The sequence below is a fragment of the Patagioenas fasciata genome, chromosome 2 (assembly GCF_037038585.1).
Source record: "Patagioenas fasciata isolate bPatFas1 chromosome 2, bPatFas1.hap1, whole genome shotgun sequence".
Lineage (NCBI taxonomy): Eukaryota > Metazoa > Chordata > Aves > Columbiformes > Columbidae > Patagioenas > Patagioenas fasciata.
In genome coordinates, this window is record NC_092521.1 from 151,433,831 (window position 1) to 151,460,415 (window position 26,585).

The 26,585-nt window shown below is 40.5% G+C and overlaps 1 protein-coding gene across 5 annotated transcripts in view; it reads left to right on the top strand.

The window, feature by feature from the left end:
- The window catches only part of GAD2 (glutamate decarboxylase 2), a 39,884-nt gene extending 13,517 nt beyond the window's left edge, over positions 1–26,367 (top strand). For all 5 annotated transcript variants that reach the window (XM_065832013.2, XM_065832014.2, XM_071805253.1 and 2 more), the window contains 9 exons: positions 8,830–8,909; positions 12,021–12,075; positions 13,261–13,377; positions 14,494–14,558; positions 18,421–18,499; positions 20,196–20,345; positions 22,105–22,212; positions 23,244–23,333; positions 24,023–26,367. In XM_065832013.2, the coding sequence (XP_065688085.1) occupies positions 8,830–8,909; positions 12,021–12,075; positions 13,261–13,377; positions 14,494–14,558; positions 18,421–18,499; positions 20,196–20,345; positions 22,105–22,212; positions 23,244–23,333; positions 24,023–24,196 (918 nt within the window). In that variant the 3' untranslated portion in view covers positions 24,197–26,367. The remainder of the gene's footprint in view (positions 1–8,829; positions 8,910–12,020; positions 12,076–13,260; positions 13,378–14,493; positions 14,559–18,420; positions 18,500–20,195; positions 20,346–22,104; positions 22,213–23,243; positions 23,334–24,022) is intronic.
- Positions 26,368–26,585: the final 218 nt, after the last annotated feature.

Below are 26,585 nucleotides of genomic sequence, written 5' to 3' on the forward strand. Positions count from 1 at the left end.
CAGTCCAAAATCAAATATTCTAGCAAATTCATAGAACGGCATCTGAAATCTGTTACACTTTTAAAGGATCTTGAAATTGCAATTTTGTCGCTTACTCAATCAAGGTTTTTTTATGAAGTATGTAGTGACGCATCTTCCAGGGAAGCTAAGAAGCCATACTAAGTGAAGACAGGATCCTTTAACCCTTAATTGCTGAAAGGCTATGAGATCAGGGTTTAACCCTCAAAATAACAGAGGCTGTTACAGAAATTGCAGAGACCCAGAAGTACAATCCCTTTTTTAGACAGGAAATGTCATGCAGAATGTCATTTGTCTCATTTATCATGTCACAGTGATTTTCTACTTCTTTTTAGTCTCCCCAACCTGATTGTGGTTTCTCTCTGCCACAAACTGGATGCTTTTCTAAGATGATGGCCATGGAATAAGCAGTCTGTAAATGGAATACTAAATAAAGCTTAAAGTTACTTCATGTGTTTATAAACATCGAGATTTTTGTCTCAAAATTTTCAGACAGAAGTAGAGATTGCAATATCAGTGATTTTCAGACAAGTATGTCAGCATCACAGACTGGACTCTGTTTCAATTCCTACTGATCTAGAGCTTCCATTACTATAAACAAATTAAGTTATGCCACAAATGTTGTCAATATTACTGTGTTCAGAATCTGGCCTCAATCTGATGCCATCGTAAGTTCAGCTGCCAGTGGGGGAGAAAGGAAGAAAGGAGTAATTCACAGCTCCTAAGTAATTCCCTTCCTAATTTAGGAGTGCATCATGTTGCTAAATTAGGAGCATCACTCTCTGCACAATCAGTGAAGAGAGGCACCTCTGGAGGGAAACTCAGAGCATCCAATTTAGGAACCTAAATATTCCTGAACTTAGACGGTCTAAATCACCTTAGGGAGGGGTTCAGCTGCTTCTGTGCATTGACTGTACACAGTGATCAGCCTCCTGAAATATGCAACCTACGTTAGGTACCTAAAATAGGTTATGAGACTATTTCAACTGTGCATGTTCCCAGTAAGCAGATCTTCCCTGAGCTGTTCAGTAAGACCGTGACTTATCTCTTACTCTGCTTCTGTTTATTTGTGTTTCACCAGTGATGGTGAAATACACTGTAGTTGCCTAGCTCAGTCTTGACACAGGTATAATTTCACCGAGATGCACTTGCTCAGGACTTAATTCTATGCCCTGTATTCACCACTGACTGCATCATCAGTGGTTCTTTCATTAGCACTGGTGCTGGAACAGTGGTGTCCTTCAGGGCAGATGTTCTGGACTGCATGTGACGCAAGAGACCTTGACTCAGAGGGGTAGAAGTGATGCATGCTAGTTGTAAAAACCTATTTTAGTCTGCTCTTTCAAACACAGTGAAAAATCCAAGATGATGCCTCCTCCTGTGTCTCAGTGCATCGGCTTTAGGCTGCTGTGGGTGATCAGCACATCCCTTTTTCAGTGTGGAGAAAGTGGCTAAAAGTGAGAGCTGCCTTCTTGGAATATTTTCATTAATCCATTTGTCTACAAGGCAAGTCCTGTTCAATTTTAACCTATTCCCTGTTATGATTTTGACCTGACCAACTAACACTCTGCTAGACAGCATCCAGTGGTAACTGGTAATAGCCTGGAGCAGGAGTCGCCCATGGCAGGAGAAAAGGACAAAGTCATTGTACTCTGAGGAGGAAAGAGGTGCAAAAGGGAAAAGTTTAGCTGTAGACACCTAGTTGGGTTCAGGTTAAAAACCAGTCCTTGGCCTTTTTATTTGATAGTATAAAAATAGCTGAACAGACTTGCGGCTTTTACATGGACCCCATGGCTATACGGACTCAGTCCACAGTTCAGGGAATGAAAAAAAGCTGTGCATAATTGGAAAGACACAGAGATTTCTTTGTCTTTCCTGTTCTCCTACCCGGCAAGACTGTGCTCATGTAGTCCACATGAGCTTTCCTAAATTCCCACCGCCTCTAGCAGCAGCCACGAGGAGGAACACCCTGTCAGCTGCTCACCAGGGAAATGGCAATACAACTCGTGTCTTAGTTTTGGAAGAGAAACCACAGAGAAAAAACTGGCAGTTCACCCAGGTAGAGTGCTGGGGGAACACAGAGGGGGTGTCTCTACCTCTGGCTTCCCCCGATTTGCACTGTTCTCAGGGCAAAACGGCTCCTTCCTGAGGCTTCACTGGCAGTATGGCAGCTCAGGTGGAGGGTGTCAGCACTGTAGGTGGCTGGACATATACTCAGAGGGACCTTGTTCTCTGAAGGAGCACTAGGAACATCTGTGAGAGGTGGTTTGTCCATAGTGGTAGGGGATCACCCTCACAGCCATAGTGCACGCAGCATCCACACATCAATTAGATCGGAGAGGCAGTTTGCAATAAATCACTGCTTCAGCTTCTGGCACACTGATTTCCCCTCATGTACAAGCCCCATTAGTTGCAGGGAATACAGCAAACTGCATCTGTAGCTGTGGGAGAAGAGTGACTTTGCAGAGTTTTTGTCTGAACAGTTTCTGAAATCTGAAGCAGAGGTTCTTGGTGCCAAGGCAAAAATTAAAAAGTAACTTCTGTCTCACAGCAGGCAGCTCGACAGGCCTCTGTTTCGTGCAGCTTATGGAAGATTTTAGTTTGATTTCTGTGCAGAATGAAAAGCTGATCACTAGTCCCGCCACTTTGTTATGTAACATTGTCCTCTAGCCACGCTGCTTAGGAAGCAGTTTCCAGGACCTGCACCTGCACAAAGCTGGCCAAGGGCTGACCTGTGTGGTGGGGCTTCCAGGGAAAGATTTGAGGAACCTGAAGATCATGTTTTCCATTTGGTGGCATTAATTACGAAGCCCTAAGTTATATTCCTATGCATACAGAATAAGTAGGAAGTGTTTTCATTTCCACTTAAGAAAACTAAAAATCAAACTTGTGGATTTGGGCATTCTTTCTTTGCATTACCCAATGCATAATAACTAGAAAATTATTGCTTTATGGTATTTGAAGCCAGAGGGAAACAGTGAAAAAGTTGGTCTTAATTTGAGGAGCAATTTAATTGACATAACTGCATTGAAATCAAAGCAAAAACATTTTCCAGAAAGGCAGTGCTCTAGGGCAGCCTGTCCCAAAGGAGACGTTCATCGTTTGGACCTAATCCTTCATCTGATCGATATCTTGTGACTTTTACACTTTACAGGATCCTTCTGAACTCAGTGCAACATTTCTTATCCACAGATAATGCTGTGAAACTATTGGCACTGGGGAAAAAAGGGGGAAAAAAAAAAATGAAGTTGTGAGTGTTGCTGAACTAGAAAAGCAATATGAAGCTATATGGTTCAAAAATGCAAAAGATTAAAATAGTAGTATATTGTGCAGAAACATTTCTCCACTGATATTAACAACATTAAAAATGGAATAGCAATAGTTAAAGGAAACAATGGCAAACATGATGGAACACAGTATACTCTTTTTGTCAATAACTGAAGGAGGAGCTATAGCTTACAATGAGACATTAAATATAGAATTCATGTCACTTAACTTTAATCACCTAAAGTGTAAACATCTAATCTGAGTTAGTCTATGCACTTTTTATAGGCAATAAAAAGAGAAAGAGATCTGCAGAAGACAACTCATCCTTGTCTAAAATGGTTGCCAAAGCCTTGAGAATGAGGTGCCTTCTGGAGGTACCTTTTCTTCCCCACTATTGAAAGAGCCTGAACAGCAAGCCTAGATCAGACACACATTTTTCAGTTATCAAAATTAAGAGAGAATTAGCCCAGCCTACAACTCTAGGGATCCCACATTGTTTAAAGCCCAGGGGAGATGGAGAGGAAGGCATGTGTGCCTCCTGTCCTGACATGTGGTTGATGGGGTGAGGCTGGGGGTCCATGTCTGCAGAGTACCGGCTGCCAGAGACCAAACCTGCAGACCTCAGAGAGGTTTCAGCTGCTGGATGGCTTAGCTTGCTTGGTGTTTCAGAACTCACTCCTGATGAGCTCCTTCCATAAAGCTTGTGCCACTCTGGATTTATGTGAGCAGGGAGAAACTGCAATCTGAAAAACCAGCTGTGGCCTTTGGGGTTCACAGCATTAAGATGGTTTTTCCTGACAGCTTTAGCCATGCCAGATTATGAGCAATTAATTTTGTGAGCTATAAAAATAGAAGCATTTGTATCTTCAAGCACTGTTCATTTAAGATAATGTCATACTTTTCAGCATCATAACATTTTTAATTATTCTAATTATACTTTTTTCCAAAAGGCCTACTCATTATTGCACCTGTAATAAATTCACCATGTGTTTTTATTCTACAAAGCTGCCTATGAAAAAATGGCTATCTGGAAAACAAACTTATTCCTATCAGCATTTGAAATTTTAGACAAAAGGAAGATTCTCCTGGCTCAAGATCAATGTTTTTTTTTCTTATTAGTAATATACTTTTGTCACTACTACTGACTAATGCTCTGTGCATCTCCTTCACCATTGAATTTTAACCACATTTCTTTTCCACGCACCTATTTCCCGCGCAGCACTGCACGAAGAGAGGGACGGCGAGAGCTGCAGTGACAGCCCACTCCCTTCTGCGTGTCCTTCTGTCTCTGACGAGCACAGGACAGTGATGAAACTCTGGTCATGCCAACTTCTCCGAACCAGTTTTTTCCTTCAGGGCTTACATCAGGCAGTCTGCCTCGTCCTCCCTTTTAGACCCTGGTTCTCTCACCACTGTATTTCCCATTTACTTTCATCCTGGCTCTCTTAGAGCATCTTGGGCAGTCGGAGTAATTCATCTGATGTTACCCTGAGACACAAAAACCTAACAGTAGTCATGTATCTGTGAATGTATCCACGGATTGAGCAATTTCATATTCAAATTTTGTTTGGCAGTTGTAATTACATTTACCCTTCTGTGCACAGACTTCCATATTTCTTCTCAGTTTATCCCTAAACCTGTTTTGGTTCCTGACTACTGAATTCCCTTCAGTTTGTAAAAAGCCTTCAGGCAACTGAGCTATCAGCACTACATTAATTTTTTTCCTCCCCTATGCTGTATGAAGAGTGCCATGAAACTTCTCAATGAGGCAGCTGGGCTTGGCTCTATTCCAGTGGATGCCTCTGAGCATGTGGGCTTAAATTTCTTCCTCTAGTAAACCATTCAGATTGCAGAATCACAGAATGTTAGGGATTGGAAGGGACCTCAAAAGATCATCCAGTCCAATCCCCCTGCCGGAGCAGGAACACCCAGATGAGGTTACACAGGAATGTGTCCAGGTGGGTTTGAATGTTTCCAGAGGAGACTCCACAACCCCCATGGGCAGCCTGTTCCAGTGCTCTGTCACCCTCACTGTGACGAAGTTGCTTCTCAAATTTAAATGGAACCTTCTGTGTTCCAGTTTATACCCATTGCCCCTTGTCTTATCGTTGGTTGTCACCAAGAAGAGCCTGGCTCCATCCTCGTGACACTCACCCTTTACATATTTATAAACATTAATGAGGTCACCCCTCAGTCTCTTCAAAGCTAAAGAGCCCCAGCTCCCTCAGCCTTTCCTCATAAGGGAGATGCTCCACTCCCTTAATCATCTTCGTTGCCCTGCGGTGGACTCTCTCCAGCAGTTCCCTGTCCTCCTTGGACTGAGGGGCCCAGAACTGGACTCAATATTCCAGATATGGTCTTACCAGGGTAGAGTAGAGGGGAAGGAGAACCCCTCTCGACCTACTAACCACCCCTCTTTCTAATACACCTCAGGTACCATTGGCCTTCCAGGCTGCAAGGGCACAGTGCTGGCTCATGGTCATCCTGCTGTGCACCAGGACCCCCAGGGCCCTTTCCATTATGCTGCTCTCTAATAGGTCATTCCCCAACTTGGGGTTGTTCCTGCCCAGATACAAGACTCTACACTTTCCCTTGTTATATTTCATTAAATTTTTCCCCGACGAACTCTCCAGCCTGTCCAGGTCTCTGGATGGCAGCACAGCCTTCTGGTGTGTCAGCCACTCCTCCCAACTTGGTGTCATCAGCAAGCTGGCTGACAGTGCACTCTATTCCCTCATCCAAGTCGTTCATGAATATATTGAATAGTAATGGTCCCAGTACCAACCCTTGAGGGACTCGGTTACATACAGGCCTCAATCCATACCTTCTTTTTTAAGGCATTTTGAATAGTTCTGTTTTCTAATAGAAAACCAAACTAGAGTAGTAAATGTTTGAACTAGTATGTTATGAGGAGCGAAATTCATCAATGGAATGTCATTGACTCAAAACCCAGTGAAATATACCTGTGACTCTTCACTCATACATCTCTACCTGTATTTATGTATTACACTACCCACATCAGTTTGTGTAATACATGAATAAAAAACTGATAAATTATTTTAAGTATATCATTCAGTCCTAGCTTCACATAGCGAATCGATGAACTGACATTATGCTGGCAGTATTCTAGCTTTATTTCAGTTTTTGCGAAGTATGAAGATATCTTCCTAAACTTAGGAATTTTTCATAAGCCTCCTGATGCCAGGAGCCTCCTCATGGCCTCTTCTCCTCCCTGCTCTCATAAAGTCACACTGCTGCACCATGGGGCTGAGGGATACCCACAAGGTTGGGAAGACACTTCAGGATCTTCCACATATAGAGGTTTGTGGATTGGTCCCAGTCCAGGCCTTAATTTACAGTGCATTTCTGCTGGGAAAAGTCCACTGATTTTAGTGAAGCTGATGAAGCTCATGGAAATGTGTATGTTCCAAAATTCAGTTTTGTGAAATAAATTATGTACCATGAAAAATATCAGTGCGACGCTGACAAGGCCCCTGATGTTCCATGTGCAAATAACTTCCTAGCACTTTGTGACTCCAGCTAGAAACAGAGCAGGGCAAACTCTGTATCTGATCTGAGCATATCACTAACCTGTGGTTTTAATAGGCTGGACAATATAGTGCAGTAAGTATCTACCAGTATCTACCAGTTTCCCTGGTAACCCTCATGCTGGATGAATCCTTCCAGGGAGGTGCCTGTCTCCCCCCCAGACTGCGAAGGGAGGAGGCTACATGGTGACTTAAGCCTGATTAGGCTAGCTAATTCAGCAAAACACTGAAGGCACTAATCCCTTGTTGCTCATCTGAGCGCATGGGTATGTGTTTCATTTGATCATCAGCTTGCATGGAAGTCAGTCTGACATGTAAATGTTTGCATTTCAGAATGTGCCTAATTCAGGGGCTAGGATGGTTTGTTGTACTAGGGTGTTAAAAATGATTATAGGTGTAGGCAAGGTGGTCAATGGCTGTTCATTACACATCACTGGTATACTGCAGCCATGCCGCATGGGGAGAGCTATACCAACCACAGCATTAAAAAAAAAAATTAACTTTGTATGAAAAATATTATTCTCTTGAAGATGTATTTTTAAATTGTCCATGTATGATCAGTGAATCAGGGCTCAAGAACTGTCTGAACTTCTTAAAAATGTCTGAACACTGAAAAACTCTATGAGCATCATGAAAACTTAAGGCATCTCAGCCAAAACAGTGAGATACAGGCACATGAAAGAAGAAATTTGGAGTGGAAACTCTTAGGCTACTGTAACAACAGTAGCCAGGTCTGTTAATGATAATTACCCCCAAGTGATTTTTAAAACAAGGAAGGGGGTTTTACATACTAAACAGAAGGTACATGTTGCAGTTTTACTCTTCTTCCTATCTCTTTCATAAAGTTGATTCAGAATTGATTTTCATTTGTCAAAGTCTTCATTATGCAGAAATCCTTTAAGTATGCATTGAAATCCTGATGATTTCACGGCCTTTAAGTGAAGCAGACATGTGTAACTGTCATGTCCATCTCTTCCCCTATAGCTCTACTGCTCTCATTACAGCTGAAACCAAATACTCACTTGACAAAGCAATAGTGATTACTTCTCTGCTTTGTGGTCTGCTTCTCTACTCCTGCAGACTAAATGTCTTTGTTTCTTCTTTAACAAGTCAGACACCTCAAAAGCCCTGTTAGATTTTTATCTCCTTTTATAGTGTTACATCCCAAGCTAATGGTACTGTAGTATATGCAAAGAATTTGCAGGTTTTTCGAGTTTAGTTATCTGTAGTTAAAATTACTTTGGACAATATTGTTACAGCTGTCTTTGAGTTAATAAAAATCAGATTCTTGGTGGTGTAATTTGATATAAAACTAGTGCATTATCATAATCACTAGGATTTAAATTAGAATTATAAACCAATACTGGCTAAGGAGTTAAATCGTATGAGATAGAGCAAATTAGACTGATTTGCACTCCAGTATATAACTTCCACTTTTTATTGTGTATATACATATTAACTAATAGTCTTACTAATAGCACAGTTCTGATTTTAAACTGGAGTAGCTCTGTTTATTAATGGGAGTTATTACTGGCTTTCACTGGCATGAGATCACAATTAGGCTTCCTATCTTTATTCGTCTCAGTATGTTATTTGGCCAGAAGTTGTACAGCAGAAGCACATCGCTCTGTATGCTGTGAACTAAATGAATTCTCTAGGGGATAATTTTTTTGTTTCAGTAAATCAAGTTCATAGCTAAATCTGTACAAGCAATAGAAGCTGCAGGTATGCATCAAATACAGAATTTGTGTCCATCATCAGCCACAGTTGTGTATTTAACGTTCCAGATGAGAGTGATTGCTGTTTCACTAATTGACTGAAGTGACCTGATATGAAGCCTCAAATGACAGTGATTGGTTTCCAAAAAGTCTATGAATAGAATTACTGCCTGTGTGGGATTATGTGCCGAAGGGCCTGCAAGAATGTCGTGGTTTATATTACATTGGATAAGAAATAATTATAAAAGTAATAAATGATAATAAATGTATTTTTTCAGAGTCACTTTTCCGTGAAGAAAGGAGCAGCAGCCTTGGGTATTGGTACAGATAGTGTGATTCTGATTAGATGTGATGAAAGGTAAGTAAAGATGCCAAATACAGCTCTTTTTGTCAGTACATAGAAGAAGATCATCAAGTGCTCAGCTGGGAGAGAGTATATAGGATGCAGTTAACAGTTAGCATAATTCATCGTAGTACTGTTATCTGTAGCAGCCTTACAGTGATTTGTCCTGCTTGAGGAACTGGCTCTGTCAGTAGCTTCTTTACAAGTCATTTTTTGGAGCTCATAAAAAAATCTTAAAGTTCCCATCCTCAGGGATTTTGGATATTTCTTTTACTTTATCCAGAAGTGAAACAAAATGTTCAACTAACTATCATTCCTTACACGTTCTGCTAAGAAATGAGGAAGAACCTTGTTTTGGTCAAAATAGAGCATTTTGACACTCAGATTTTGATGCATTAAAATGAACTGAAGTGAGCCTTTTAAAGCAGTAGAATATCGAGGTGCATTTGTTAATGTGATTCTATTACTTCATGCTCTCACCATCCTTCTCAGCTGGACTGCATTTCCACCAGTGCCCTTGATGGGGACACCCCCGCAATGGGAGTAGCACGGCAGGCACCCAGCCTACGGGTCCCATCAGCAATACAAAACCAGTGGTAGATAACTTCTTGTTTAACTCACCTGACTAAAAGTTTTTGATTCTCTTTGAAAACCAATTTTGAGGAAGTAAAGGAATATTAACAAAATCAACATGTTCTGATGAAGATTTTCAGTTTTAGGGAAAACATGCTTTCTGTGGGACAAAAATTAATAAAACAGTCCTTATTAATTCTGCTGAGAATCTTTTCAATAGAATATGCTCTTACTATGAGTCCTAAATATCATTCATTTAAGGTATTAAATTATTTATGGCTCTAGCATAAATTGAAGGTTTTACTCTGCTCTTACATTAAAAGAACAACGTCAACTAATTATAGTGCTGATCATAGTGCCTGCATGTTGACTTATGGGCTTATTATGTCTTTATCAACAAAAGACTGAGCACACCTTGAAGAAGAATAAATGACAACATCAACACAACCAACACACATCAAAGTAAATCTCCAATTGTTCCTAATCACTAAACACAGACACAGATCAGTGAAGTCGTGTCTTCCTCTCCTTCTTGTGCAAATTCAGCATGATGATTTTCTGTGAAGACCATAATGCTTACCCTACCCCACCCTGAACTAAACAGTGGGATTACTCTGGGTCACACCGAATCCCAGCAGGTGTCACCAAGACAAAGCAGGCTGTTTGCACAGGATGTGAGCTTGTGCAGTGGACAGGGCCCTCTGTGAAGGTGTGGACCTGTGGGAGGGTGAAGGAGCACCATGAGATCCTTTTGATGTTTCCAGCATGACCAGGCATGCTTGTTGGTGGCTCTTCTCTTCACCATCCTGACCCACATCTGCCAAGTTTGCCTCATTTTGCTGTATCATGGGACTATGTAAATGTGTGGTGAATTCCAAGCCAGGAGAACATGCAGAAAATCAAATTCTTGCTCATACCTCAGACTGGACAACCACGTATTCCCACTGCCTCTTTTACTACCATGCAGACATCTTTGTAGCGTTAGCAGATTACCTGCAGGTTTGGGGTCAAAACACTTTAATATGGTGTGGCAACAGTGAAGACTGTGCAGATGTGGGTAATACAAGAAGACTTTGACACCAATGCTTATTCTGTCTGCCATACTCCACATGACCAGGGGCTGGATAATCACTTGTCTTGGTAAAAAATATTTGGCAATGAAGGGTTCTGCCCAGCTCTGTCTGTGTTTGTATGCACAAGCTCAATAAATTACAAACCATTAAAGGCCAACATCTGAACTGTCTTTGGAGGAGGAAATCATTGCCTTCCTTTGGCATGTTTGGGGTTTTTTTCTTTATTACTCTAATGATTCTAGAAACAGTTTTCGAAGATAATACAACTACCACTTTTCTCTGAACATGTCATGTAACTGTGAGGAACTCACAATGACCTGAATACCCTTCAGACCTTGAACTTCTGTGAGAAAAATCAGGGCTAATTTTTAGACAGATTTTGCAAAAAACTCAACGTTGCAAACCCATTTCTACTGAAATAATTACTCACTTATTGTGAGCTGTGCAAGGATGAAAACTTATAAAACCTAGCAGTATCTTCTCTAAAACTGCTATTTTGAGTTTTACTAAAGGGTTTTTTTAATATATCAACAGGAAACAGTGCCTCAGCGATGGAAAAAAATGTGTCCAACTATACTAAAAAGTGAAAAAGTTCTTCAAAGCACATATGCACATAAAAATCTAAATGGACAACACTTAAATCCAGTGAAGAGTTTATTCCTGTAGTGAGGGGAACTGTCATGTTTGTATTGTGGTTATGCATACTCTCTTCTTAGCTAGTCTTTCTTGTGGCTAAAGCAAAGAGAAAGCTTAACCTCACTGTTCAATATTAACGCTGTTCTGCCTTTTGCCTAATCCATTTACAGGGTTTCATAAATTAGCCTTCAAGCCTTATACTGCTGAGTCTGAATCTCAAATGGATGGTTGATACCAAATGTGTTGCAAATACAGTATACAGTCAATACAAATAGCCTGATAGTGCATTTAATGTGTCCAGACTGGTAGCTTCTCCTATCCTGCTCCAAGCAGATGGGAGCATGCAATGCACCAAGCTGTGAAATAGTTGCCCTGAAACGAGTTCATCCCTCAGATGGAAACATGGAAACAACTGCTTACACCAGAGCTGAGTCACGCTGCTCCAGGCCATGCAGCTCAGTTGGCATTTTTTGTCCCTGCTGAAAGGGGACCCTGGGGGCTGACACCCAGTGAGAGCTTCTTGGGGCCCTGAGCTGAGCCTCTTTTGTGGAGCCTGGAGCATGTTCCAGGGTTGTACTCCATGGAGCAACATCAGTCCCTAGTGAGGATGGCCACAAGATTACTTCTCTCAGTTAACATCACCATATTGATGTAAACTGGTTGACAAAGTAATTAGGGTAGAAGCAAACTTAATGGTCAGAATCTTTCTGTGCCCTTCAATGCTGGATGAGCCTTGGGCAAAAGATTCACTTTGTTCCTTACTTGGGTTTCCTATTAAGTGAAGAAGTAACAGCAAGAGCTGATTTCGCGATCGAATTTCTAATATAACTGTCTTTTGCTCCAGAGGGAAAATGATTCCATCAGACCTTGAAAGAAGAATTCTTGAAGCCAAACAAAAAGTAAGTTTAGTAGCTTTTCTGCTTCCAAAAAAGAAGAAAAAAAAAATCCTCCAGGAATGATACACCTAGTTGTTTTACTTTCCTTGGTAAAACAATGTAGGCTTGCCCATTAACTTTGGATTTATTTCTCAGAAATGTAGCCTGGAAATTAGTGAGGCAAGAGCTGCTGCGAAAATAGGTTTAGAGCTACTTCATAACCTCCATGATATATTTGGGTTTTTTAATGTGCTCCTCTGCATAACATCCTTAGTTTTTTATATATTATCAGCCTCTGATGCAGTTCATCTGCTGAATATTGGCAAAAACAGAGTAATCATTTGAGTAATTTATATATATTTCAGTGTTTTGAAAGTGTTCATCATAGTCATCAAACTAATGGAAGATGAGCTAAAATCCACACATCTCTAAAAATGCACTGCTTTTGTATGTATTCATTAATAGAAGCTAGAATTAAAACAACAGAGTAAAGTGTACAATGAACTTAGCTGTGTGCCTTAAACAACACTTTGCAGAGGGAAGTTCAGACCTTTTTGAGTCAACCGAGCTACAAATTAGTTTAAAATGAAGCAGTGGTGTAAGTGATGGCATGTGACAGACAGTGAGTGTTCCTCTGTGAGGCACAATGTTTAGCAGAGGGGATCCAAGAGATGGTCCCTGTCTCCTCGCTCTGCACAAGGGCTGGGGGTGGAGGTGAGGCCCACTCCTCCCCTCTGCAGTGTCCCCAGGAGGCACCCCCAGACAGGATGCTCCCACTGACAGCACTGGGCTACCACACATTCAGGCACTCACTGGGATAAGTATATTACAGGCTAGGGCACAGACCACCCGAGATGCCTTGGCCTGTGATGCCTGGGAGAGGTTTGTTTTACACAATATCATGCAGAGCAGACCTTTTCGTTGCAGGCAGGTGGCATGGAGCAGGGTTGTTCTTCTGAGCCCTTACCCGTCTTGTGCATCCTAATAAATGGAGGATGCTGGTTTGGAAGTTTGCTGCCACCTTAAGGTAGAAAATATGTTATCACCAGCATCTAAACTAAGAGAAAACCAGTGTAATGTAGCATGGGTGTCCTCTAGGAGACACTTGTGGGCTCACTGTGGCGGCAGCACCAGAGGAGTGGGGGCTGCTGCAGGCTGAGGAGGGTGCAGCACCCTGACCCTGCCCAATACCTCTGTGCTTTCTTGCAGGGATTCGTTCCTTTTCTGGTGAGTGCCACGGCTGGGACAACAGTGTATGGGGCATTTGATCCTCTCATAGCTATTGCAGACATTTGTAAGAAGTACAAAATCTGGATGCACGTGGATGTAAGTATCATCTTATGTGAGGCATTTGATTACAAGGTGTATTAGCATTCGTTTATTCATTTTTGGCAGTGCCATCTACTACAAAAGCCATTTTACTTTGTTCCTGTAATAAAGTCTAACATCCAAGCACTGACTTAGCATTCCTTGGAAAGGCTCAGCTCATGGGGACTTCTTAGGAACTGTGACTGTATGGTGCAACAGGACACTTAAGATGACCTGGTTTGAGTGCTCTTGGCCTTCAGCTTTATCTCTAAATGCCATTAGTAGAAGAAATACCCAAGAACCATACTGAGCATTGGGTCAGCTTCTGCAACACGTGCAAAATAAATACATAAGGAAAAGGCTATGTTTGTCTGGAATAAAGTACCCCAAATTGCTGAACAGATTAATGCAAATGCTAGAGAATTTTATCAGATTGGCTACTTCGCTTTATCTGGGCTCTTGTCAATAAATCTTTCTGAAGGATCATCTTTCATTCCTGGAATCACTTTTATGTCATTTTTGCAAATCCTTTCTGCAAAAAGCCTTAGTAATTAAATTTCCGTAGGGCTGGGTATCTTGCTTTTGGATTGCTGTGTCAGCCAAAATCACTCCAGTTCAAAGAAAGAATTTGTATGTACCTTAAACTATATTTCAGTTAGATGAAACACTTGCTTGTCCCAGATCTCCATGAGCAAAAGCAAATGACTAGGGGGCAAGCAATTGTGATCTGGAATGTGATGAAAACTCACCAGAGCAGCTGAGATCCCAGTTTGGTTTGTTATCATCGCTTAGTCACTGAAAGAGAAAAGACAGCTTATCCATGAGCAGCTCTGCAAGTCATTAATTACAGCGTGGGGCAGCCCAATGTGTCAGTGTCAGAGGAGGTGGCGAGGGAGGGGTGACCAGATGATAAGGAAGGTGGATGCTCAGATGATGGGCTATAAAGCACCGTTTCCAAGGTGCTGGAAGAAAATTGTTAGTACAGCTAATGCCTCAGGCCCCATCTGCCTGGTCATTTTTGAACATGCCACGTCAACAAGAAGAAAGGGCCTCAGACTGATGTGAATGCACAGATGTCATCACAGAGAAATGCAGAGTTCTCTTCTCATTAAGATAATGTATTTTGCCTTCTAGGGAGCATGGGGTGGTGGGCTCCTGATGTCAAGAAAACACAAATGGAAGTTAAATGGCGTTGAAAGGTATGATTTATTAATGTTAATTAAACACATTTATTAAATGCATTTTAACACACTTGTGATTACCATAGCATGTCTATAAATAAAAGTAGAACTCAATGTTATCTCTGAAATACAGTATGAAGAAATTATGCAAACTGTCCTTCCAGTTGAAATAGCGTTGCTAAGTGGCTATGTTCAATGCTACAGTGGCACTTTGCTTTGTAGTGCAAACGGCAGACATTACTTGTTTGATTTTCCGTTCGTTCCAGGATACACTTGCAGGTCCAGAGTGGTTTCTGCAACATTCTGTAATTCAGCATCCAGCATGAATTAGCCACTGCATATCTCTAAGAAATGAATCTTGGAGGTCTTGTATACTGAAGTCCAACTGTAAAATGTGGATGCACCTGCAGTTTGGACAGGTGTCTTGGCAGTCATTGGCCACTGCTCAGTCATGTCTGAAGAGAGTACCCCCCTCCAGGCTGTGTTAATGACATCTTCTCAGTAAATCTGTGCCTGGATATACAAGGTTGTAGTCATGAGCTTGTGAACATTACAGAAACATACAGATGAACGTAAGTGATGCCAATCCAGTTCAGAATCTGGAAGGACTGAGTATAAACTTAAAAACAGTTGCTTATTCAGAAACTTTTAGTTAAGCTGTGGAACTCTTTGCCACAGGATGTTAAGATTTACCTGTGTTCAGGAAAGATAAACAAAAACCATACGGTACTTCCATGAGCCACGAATGAGTGGGAGCTCAAAGAGTATTTTGAGGAAGGTTGCAGATGCTTGCCCTGTTTTGTGTTCTTCCGAGGCATCTATTTCGGCCATTTGCTGGAGACAGTATACTGGGCTAGATGAAGTCACTCACACATTTATGTACTTTCTGAAGCTCATGCTGTTCGAGAGTAAATTAGTACTCCCATCTGCCCTTTTTATCTCTAAACCAAGTTGCTGTTTCTTGCCAGTTAAAATTATAAAGAATTTATTCATCCTGTTACTGAAGACTAGGAGGATACCTTGATGATTCAGTTCCTTCTCATACATCTCACATACAAAATTTGGAGGTCAGACAGTGCTTCTATTAATTCAATATAGTTTGGTTAAGACTACCTCCAGCACTCCAAACTTACATATTGTGCTTTAAAAGGCCATACATCCAAATGTCCAGCATGTTAGAAAAATCTACACAGTTGCCTGTGAGGACAGAGTATGAAAAAAAGAGTTTGCCTCCTAAATTGCTGTCCAGATTCTGCTGGAATGAATTGTTCATGTTGAGTCCATATTGAAGAATTTTCCAAATAATGTGTTTTAGATGTGGAACTCCACTGGATTTTCTCTAGTGCTTTGGTAAGCACCGTCTCCATATGGTTGGAAATGAATTAATGAAATTAGTCATTTCCAATGCTCTTCTGCTGCTTGATGGACACAGTGGCTCATTTCAGTTTGTCTAGAGTTCAAATGTGTGTACCTTTAGAGCATAATTACTAGACCCAGCTTTTATGGATATTCCTGTTTCATAGCAGATATTAGAGTACAACCCGCTCATTACAGGTCTGGATAGAAGAGAACTGGAGCTGGTACTCATGTTTGGTAAGGGAGAAAGGGACAAGAAGGGAGCACTAAATGTAGCACTCTGTGCTCTGAGTACTCCTGTCCTTCTGGTAACAGGCAGTCCTGCACAATTACTCCTGTCGAAGGCAGGAGGAATTGCAGGACCATTCTTATGGTGCCCTCCAGTCCCCACATAGCAGATTACAAGCTGGTGCAAGGCACCCTTGAAGGAAGCGCATCACCTGATGTCTGGAGCAGATCAGTATGGCCACCGTCAGCACTTTTGGTCTGGTGTCACTCTACCAGAGGCTTGGGCAGGGGCTGACAGCTACATGAGAAAAGCATGTTTGCAGCCAAACGAGTGCTCCCATGCAGGGTCTGAGCATCCTTCCTGGGGCCGCTGGTCAGTGAATGCCTGTTTTTAATGATGGCTGAGGACCAAATTCTGCTGGTCTTGAATCTCTCATGTCACCTATTTGAAATCTCTAAGGGAAAACTTTTCCTCTTTTTTTTTTTCTGTCTGTGACCCACAGCCAAACAATCCCGTAGGTGCCTCATTCTCAGTTCTTTGGGTGAATGTGAGGTGCTTTAAAAACACATTTGCTGATCCATGTAGCTTTTTTCCTTTGCTGTTTGTCTCAGTCAGCAATTTCTTCAAGCACATGTTGATGACTGAAGACCAGAATAACTGATAACAAATGAAAAATGGTGGATTTTTACTTTACATAATTATTTTGTTTCTGTGTGCAATAGGGATGTAATTGGGGAAATAAATGACCTAAGGGCAAATTAAATGGTTTAGGCAGATAATTAACATCTGGCTGTTGTCAGTAAATAATCCTTTTGCTTGAGAAAACCCATACCACTACTATTACCTAGAAGTCTTTTGAAGAATTTCTGCCTATCCTGCATAGACACAGATAAAAATTAAAAAGTATCATATCAAAGGAAATTCATAGACCTGAATGCATGTTCAGAATCATTAGCTTTGGTGTTGCACTCAGATGACTGACTCTGAGCTGATTAAAAGCTGCCAAGTACTTGAAAGACCAAGCCAAGTGGCCAGATGTTGCCTGTGGAAGACTGTTCCCTCCAGATTTTGCATCAGACATTTGTGTTGTCCCATTTAAATAGCAAAGAAGAAAGCACAGAAGTGCTGCCCAGTGTCCAAGTGAATTTTGGAGTTGCTTCCTTTGAAGGAATGAAAGTAATTTGGCAGGAAATTACAAGGACATGCATAAACCAATAGTGCTGTTTCCAAATCCTACAAAGGAAAATACTGTCAGATTCCAACATACTCATCTCTGTTCACATAAATGATACCTGCAAGTGTATCCTGGTCCTTTTAAGTTTTCACATGTCCGAGTTGACTGATTTGTGCCATCAAAACTCAAATCACTGCACTACATGAAATCCTGTGCACTATGTATCCTTGAGAGCCTTCCAAATAGGACACAGATGTATACATCAGCTAATCATCATATGTAATAATAGTAATTAACAAATATCCAGTCAAGCATAACACAAAATTAAAATAATAAGCAACTGGACAATCTTCCATTCAACCCTTTCTGCAGTCCCAAATCTCTCTTCTCTAAGCTGTATTGTGACAGGACGCTGATTGTTCACAAGGTCAGGCTGACAGTTACTTTTACAGTGAATGTGTCCTGAAGGAAGGCAGGATAAGGTTCTTTTGTGGAAGGATGGATCAGTTCTGTGCTTATTACTATGGTAGTTTTGGACCCAGTCCTTTGGTTGTGTGAATTATCATAGTGAAGCAGAACTCACGGAGCTATGAAAATTTACCATCAGCAAAGCAATGAAAAAATTACTTGTGGCCAGGTTTTCCAGGTTGCTCAGAGACTTAGAGGTGCCCAGAAGTATTTGAAGTATTTCAAAATTGCCTATGGGAGTTAGTTACCAAAATGTTACCACAAGTGGAATCAATGGGAGGGAAATGTTGTTTTGCCAGCTTCCTGTCTGCGTCTTTAGTCAGCTGCCAGGCAGGTGTTTTTAGGAAGTTTGCCCTCTGTTTATGAAGTATGGATGACTCCCCAGAAAGTTTAATACTGATAAAGTGTAGTGGCTAAAGCAATTATCCTGTGGTAAGTTGCCAGAATTGTCATCCAAAAACCAACTACAGTGGATTAAGTCCCTTATGAAGGCATTGCTTTCCTAATATCTGCCATGATTATTTTCAGCTTTGCTTGCTCAGAAGAATGAGCGCATTACTACATGTTCATTATTATTCTTCTTATTACTAAATGTCTCCATGGTTTCACCACTGTAGTACAATGTCTGAGTTGCATGTCGTTTTGTGTCCCAGGGCCAATTCGGTGACCTGGAACCCTCACAAGATGATGGGCGTCCCACTGCAGTGTTCAGCCCTGCTAGTAAGAGAAGAGGTATGTCCCAGTAAACTCAATTTTCCAATCTTTTCTGACATTTTGCTTCTGAAAATCGTGGATATTTTCTTCACAGCTTTGTCATAGCTAGTATTTGCTAGTGTGATGAGGATTATAAAAAAACCTGGGAAGTAGACCTCTAGTTATGTGCTCAGGCTGTGACTGCAAAAGGAATTAAAGCAGCTGTCTAGCAGAAATGGTAGATCCAATTAATGGCAATATTTCTACAGAGTTCTGTGGCTTTCTATTCAAAATGTCCATAGTTCAGTTGTGGGTGCATAGCTGTGTAGCCCCACTAGTTTCTGCATAGCATAAAATGTAACTGTAGGCAAACTCTAGTCCTCTTAGGATGAGTAGTATGCTATACATGCAGCATGACATTTGATACAGAATCTAGGCATCATTACACTTCCTAGACTTTTATGATAGAAATTTCAGCCCAGCTCTGATACATATATCCACTTTGGGGCACATGGAAATAAAAAGGGAATGCTAAGTTCACTTGAAATAAAAAGTAGACATTCCATTTAGTACTAGAATTGGAATTACCCTTCAAGTCTGCAATTTTCCTATAACCACCAGTTACTGGGACAGCTGCTATACAACCACCACTTACTGGAACAGCTATCAAAAAGCTGGTTGCTGTTTTGCTAACAGCTGTACAACAGATTGTATACAAAGTGATTGCACTTAGGAAGAGAGAAGCTGGCTTTTATTTGGCCTCTGGGTCAGTTCCCCGAGACAAATCCTGCCTGGTTGAAGTCAGTACCATCCTTGACCTCGCGTGAGAACAGATGGCTCAAATTAAGAGAAAGCCAATTTTTTTTCCCTCTCATTTTACTATCTCAGTTTTGAGTTACACAGAAAGATTAGACTTGATGATAAACAGCCAAGTTTTGATTCTTCTTGGATTGGAAATTGCAGTTTTAGGCAACAGCCCTAAGGTATACCTTAAATTTGGTTGAGGACTTAACTAGAGCCAGAACATGACTCTTTGCATTTCACTTCAAAAGTTAAAAAGGAAACCCTGTGCTTTCATGAGCCAGGTTTCTTCACCTTGTTGGCCTCTGGCCCTCCCACAGAGCTGTCTCTCAAAATGCTGTCTTGCAACCCAGAAATAGCTCTGGCTGGCTGTTTAAAGGCCATATGCTCTTCTATCTGTTCAAAGCTTTCTATACCACTTAAGCATCCAATCTGCAGCTGAGGGCTTTGCAGAAAAGAACTGTGCCTACGAAGAAAGAAAACAATGAAAATCAGAATTGTAGAGACCAAAGCAATTAGAAAAGTGGTGTGATACTACTTAGATTAGTCATCAAATTGGCTTGGTCTGACTCAGCCAGGAAAAAAACAACCTTCCAAGGAAGGGAGAAAGAGGAACCAGAATAAAGAATAATAAGTGAGATCCAAAAATGAGTTTATACATAATGATGCTAGGAAGCACATTGTCCAGCTTTTTTAAAAGAAAAGTGTTGGCTCTTTGAGTGGATTACACATTGCTGGGTCAGGTACCAAGGTGTCCTGGGCACCAAATGGGATATGAAAAGCTTAGTCCACTGAGCAACTAAGTCTGATTTTGTCTTCCTTTTGCACCTGTTCCACTGAATTTGGGTATTTGTCATTTTTTCCTCAAAGCAGCCCTCAAAATAGTAGTCACATCTGTGCCAACATTACTTTTTTGTGTCTTTGTTTCTATAAGGGATTGATGCAGAGTTGCAATCAAATGCATGCTTCCTACCTCTTTCAACAAGACAAGCACTATGACCTGTCTTATGACACAGGAGACAAGGCTTTGCAATGTGGACGACATGTTGATGTCTTCAAGCTATGGCTGATGTGGAGGGCAAAGGTAGGACTGCCTGCAGTATATTTGTTTCCATTAAAATAGTGCACACCAGATACAGGGTTTTGTTCTGTAATCATCATTTTAGAGAATATCTGACATGAATTTCCCATGTAACATGAAAGAAAGAACATTATTATTTTCTGGTTTTTTATACTTTCAACAATTTAGCTTCAAAGCAGCACAGATGATTTTGAAACTTGAACTCCATGGCTTTGCATAGCTTTTGCTTTGTGTAACTGTAGGAGTCTTAACAGCATAAATCATATACCTAAGAACGTTGTTATGAAGATTTCTGGAAATAAGATGTTTTAATGACATTCAGAAATTAAACATGGCAAATCAAGACTGGAATACCTAGTTTCATTGTATGCAGTAGATATGAAGTCATCTTTTGAAGGAATAGAGGAAAACTCATCAAAATCTGTTCTCGTGGAAATCTGTATTTCTAGAATGTTGTTAAAGAAGTTATTCCCTATATTTATCCAATCTGCTATTTCAAGTTGCCTCAGGTTTGTTCAGAGGAGATAACATCGCTGTTTTCCTTCCCAGAAAGCCTTAAAGATCCTCATGTGCTTCATTAAAACTCTGAAAACAATTTGGAGACAGACACCAAATGTAGCTGGAGGTGTGGGAGTCTATAAAGGAGGATGCAGGTTTCTGTTGTCGCAGTAGCTGTCGTGCTCACTGGGGTCTCCAGCATGGCAGGCAATTTTAGCCACATGTGTCTCTTCGGCTCCAAGCCTTTCTCCCAGGGCTGTGTTAGCTCTACCCTGTTTTGAAATCTCTATACAGAGAGGGATAATGACAGGGGCTTTTAAGTCAGTTCTGCGCTGCCAGAACAGATTTAGCAGGGACATGCATCCATTACTCAGAGACATTTCTCCTTTTAAACCCTATTTTTTTAATATGTCTTGTGCTGCTTTTTCTCTTATCACACTCCACTTTTAATATTAACATTACCAAATAGGATGTGTATTTCTTAAACAGTTTATCTATTCCAGCTGTTTATTCCCCTTCCTCCCTCATAAAGCTGGATCCTTTGTTTGTGGTATCACAGCTGGTGATTGCAAGAACAATTATGATGTCACAAAGGGAGGATTATGACTTCTGCCAGAGAAGAAAAAGGAGGATTTGATGCATCTCTTAAAAACACAGCTTCTGAGCTAATACGGCGTCAAATAGAAGAGAGAAATGTTACAGAGGCAGGGCAGTATCTAAACAAAATGTGCATTTTCACAGGCATCAGGCTGGACTCTAAAAATGTATCTGTCCCTTCTGTGTTTAATTAAAAAAGAAAAATTATTTTTGGAGAAGCCCCCCAATATATCACCTCTGGAAGATTAAACTCCCTTTTCTGAAAACAGCAGGAGACTCCCCATGTCTGGAACTTAAGACCTTCTAGAGACCCTCCTCTGTGCCAGCCCAGGCCATCTGAAACCGTGCTCAGCATCTGAAAAATCTACCAACAAGGGCACCCTTCCTTGGAGGCGTGAGCAATATTTTGCTGAGAAACGAGCTAGGACCTGGCGCTTATTGTGAAGAGGTGGTTATAGGGCAGTCAGTGGCAAGAGCTTGAGACAAATGAGCTGTGCTTAGCAAAGTGTCCTTCATCTCACAGAATCAGATCCTTCATCTGTCCCTCAGAGACTTCTGAGTCGTGACGTTTGCTGGTGCTTTGGCAAGTGCTGAATGGTCCTTTTGCTGTTTCAGTTCACAGAACAGATCGTCACGTAACTTTTTTTTTCTCCCATTGTCTCTAAAGGGAACCACAGGGTTTGAAGCACAAATTGATAAGTGCTTGGAACTTGCGGAATACTTATACAATAAAATAAAGAACAGAGAAGGCTATGAAATGGTGTTTGATGGAAAGGTATGTATTGCAACTTCTTTTTCCAAGTTGGTCAACAGCAGTTGCCTTACCTATTGATATGCTACCAACAGGTCAAACCAAACAGCCTGTTGACTGGTGGTTTGCATGTAAAAGAGAAAAAAAAAAAAAAAAACAAACCAAAACACTCTCATTTTAGCTTTGTTCCTCCTACTTGTGATAGTTTTGCCCTGGAAGGTTTTGTCTCTCGAAATGTTGCTCCCTGGTAGTGATCACTTTGTGCGTCCTTGAGCGCTCTGCAGCACAAGGATACGCATTTCTTCAGACATCACAGGCTCATACACACATGCTACTGTGTGATTTGTTTCCCGCACCTCACACATCACCACTGAATTTGGTCCACTGAGTCTGATGATGAATAGAGGAACTGGCAGGAGTAGGAGTTGCTGCAACTTACAGGTTTAGCATCCAGCAAAGAGGAGTATAGCAAGGCAAGCAACTGTTGGGAGATGGCGAAAATGCACAAGATTTCTGGTTGGTGCTCCCATTTAAGTTAAACTAGCTATTATAAGATGCTGCGGTGCATGCATATTAATACAGCAGCTAGCTAATTCAAACTGAGAAGTAATGAATTTCATTAAATGTAAGAAAATCTTAGACTGCCACATACACTCCTGTTTACAGAACCAGATTCTGTATTCCATCTTGTCATAACAGTAAATGACATGGTCCTCACCTCTAAATTATCTGTAATAGACCCTTGCCTTAGATACACAATCCCTTCAGCCTCTCGAGGGGACAGCACCTACAAAATCTAGATGCCTTTCAGTAGGGCATAAATATATTTGCACAGCTGGATGGTGTGTTTCTGCATCTGACACCCTGGGAATAAATGGCCTAAAATTATCTTTTCTGCATTAATAATGATGGTGACTTTCAGTGTACCACAATAATGAAAACCATTGACTGCTGTCACAATATGATGTATGAGAGGGGGGAAGGCATGAACTTAATTACAATTGAGATGTTACAAGCTTTTCTTACAGTGTAAACCATTATTATTCTGTGTTTAGCCTCAGCACACAAACGTCTGCTTCTGGTATATACCTCTCAGCTTGCGCAGTATGGAAGACAATGAAGAAAGAATGAGCCGCCTTATGAAGGTAAGCAGCATCCTCCAGGACATCATATAGTCAACAGTGAAATCCTTGGAGGCCCGCAATTCCCAATATTATCTCCTGGGGCACATGGCAAGGTCACGTCACAATATTCTGGCAAACAACACCTGCATGGTCATTTTACTGCAGGTTAGGTTGGCACGACCTTACTCTGGTCTCCAAGTTCAGTATTGCCTGGGTTTGCCTCATCTCTAGCGGACTTATTTGCTCTATATATATTAAATGAAGTTACTGTGAACTGCAATCACTAAACCCAACAAGTGCAACAAATGCTCAATAATACCATGGGACTCCAGCATATGAAAAGAAGGTGGAAAACAATTGTAACAATATGTTTTGAGCACTACAAAAAACCAGCTACTATGTGCCTGTCAGCAATACTGAGAAAGTGGGGGGAAAATTTCCCAGTGATTTCAAGAGCAGGACAAAGAAACAGGATAAACACAATGTCTTTTCAATGAGACATACAATCCTTAATGGAGGTTAACATTTTAATCAATATTGGATGTAATTTTGGTTTAACTGCTTCTTGTAACTCTTCATCTTATTTTTTTATTAAAAAAGAAAACATACTCTGTGTTTTGTTATAATAATAATAAGGATGATGGAAATAATGATAATGATCATGATAATGATAATAATAATCATCATCCCCTGCTTTTTTTACGCCGCAGGTGGCACCAGTGATAAAAGCCAGGATGATGGAGTATGGCACGACCATGGTGAGCTATCAGCCCCTGGGAGACAAAGTGAACTTCTTCCGCATGGTCATCTCAAACCCTGCAGCAACTCACCAAGACATTGATTTCCTGATTGATGAAATAGAACGCCTGGGACAAGATTTATAATAATCCAGTGTGAAAGTCTGTTCCTGGACCTCTAAGTAGACAATTAAGTTGTCACAAACTGTGCGAATGTATTTGTAGTTTGTTCCAAAGTAAATCTATTTCTATATTGTGGCGTTGGAGTAGAGTACAGTTTAAAATCGAGAAACATGGCTCCTTGAAAGTCCTTTCCTGAGTTTTAAAATACCTCCTTTATAATTAACTGCACAAAAAGCTGCATTGAAGTAAATAAGGAAGAACAGAAGATGCTTAAAATTTTATCCCCAATTTTAACACAGTATCTACTTTAAATTTAAAGCAGTCCGACTGAATGATGCCAGATTTGCCTGAAGTGGTGACAAAATCAAATTGGGGGAAGTGGGAGGGGGTGGTAAGAAGCAGAGTATACAAGCTGTATGTTTAAAAGTGAAAGTATTTTGGATTTTTCGTAGTATTAGAACAGAATTTCTAATTTACCTATAGCAACATTTCAAATGTATTTAAATAGGTATAGTTTTACAAAAGGAAATATATATATTAAAAAATTCCTATTTTGTAAACTATAGATTTTTATTTTATATGGGTTATAAAACTGCAAGGACAGAAGCTGAAAATTAACTAGGATTTTTTTTTCTTTTGATGGAGGTGCCTCAAATATTTATTACTGTTTAATTTTAAAATACAACCCCACATACTACATTCTTAAGAGGTACCAATACCTCGTTTCTCCATGTCATATGGATTGTACATCTCCAGAGTTGATTACTGAAAAACCTCAAGAGTACTGCAGCTCTTAAAACCACTTAATAAGATCAATTACAGTACAACAATAGGATGCTATTATTCCTATTTATGTTTCCCACTTGGCCTAACTAAGCAGACGCACAATCAATATACAGTGCTAACCAAGACTGAAATAAGGTTGTATCTGGATGGTTTCTGTGTTCTAAGTACCAAACGGCCTTATCAAAGGTTTCTCCCAGTGCTGGACTCCATCCTTGTATGCAATGGCTTTTGAAATTGCAGAAAAAAAATGAAATAAGGCTACATCTGCTTGAAACAGCCCACATGGAGCCTCACAGTCTTTTTAGAAACTGTGGGCACAGCTCTTGCAGAATTCATGTATTGCGTCATTCCTTAACATTAGAGGTGACTCTGGCATGGAAACTGAAATTTATCCTTTTTCCCCCCAACATCTGGAAGTGTTGGTAAGAGTTGTGTGGCTAAGGCCTGTCTATTTATAACCCTACTGAAGTTTTGGTTTTAACATTGCCTAAGTGGCCAACTTTTGTTTGTAAAGCAATATTGTTTTGCTGTCTCTAAAATACTTGAAGAGAAAAAGAAGTGCAATGTGGTTTTAATTTCATCTAAAATATATAAACGGAGTATTGATTCAATGTATTATCATGAGGACATGAAGTAAGAGGAAATAAATTGTGTCTGTAATTGTGTTGCCTTTATTATATTGATAGTACTGTTTTGTCACCTCAGATTGAGGCTGTGCACTTTAGTTTTAAACTGTACAATGTTGCAAACCAACATGTGTTGCTGTATAAGCTTGTACAATATATTATTGATATGTCATTATTTGTGTGGTAGTAGTATTGACTCTTGATATTGCAAGAACTGCATTCACGCCAGTCCCTCTACTGTACCTTTGCTTGGTGTTAACCTCTCCTTGTCAGCTTTTGGGCAGACCTCTCACCTCACTTGGTGGACAACCATTGCTACCTATGATGCATGTAGTGTTGCAAGTCAAGCTATAGAGGAGATACCAATTCTGTCAGGAAGGACATCAATGTGACCTTTGCTAAATGTGTCAAAATCAGCATACTAATCACAGAAATACTGAGTAGAGGATAAATTATATTATTTTTTCCTGCTGGTAACAAGGTGAGCAAAGAGCTTAAAAAATAAAAATAATACAGGGACAATGGTGAAGGTGATCAGTAGCCTGGTTACATCTTGCATGTGCAATTCTGTTTTAAAGTGCTAAGTGCAAACAATGTATTTATTAGCTGTATGTGCCAATCCAAGATTTACATTCGGTGTTCCAGGAACACCAGCATATTTTTTTCCACTTTACTGTACTTATTGCAGCCAGGAAAGAGCAGCATAGCAACCTGTTCTTGTGTTTGACCAAAGTATCCTGTCTGTGGTGTTGATCTAAATCCAAATAAAAGTGTAAAACGTGACTGTGGGTCTTTTCATTAGCAGCACTGATGGGCACTGTGAGCACTTATCACTTGTGCCATTTCAGGGCAAAACCCCTATAAAGAGAGTGTTTAATTGTAACCTTATACATCTTATCTTTTCATGACAAGATGCATTCTGTTAATTATTGAAACATGAAAAACCCAGTTCCATCACCAAATTAGTTTTTAGGCAATACTCAGCACCAGCACACAAGTGT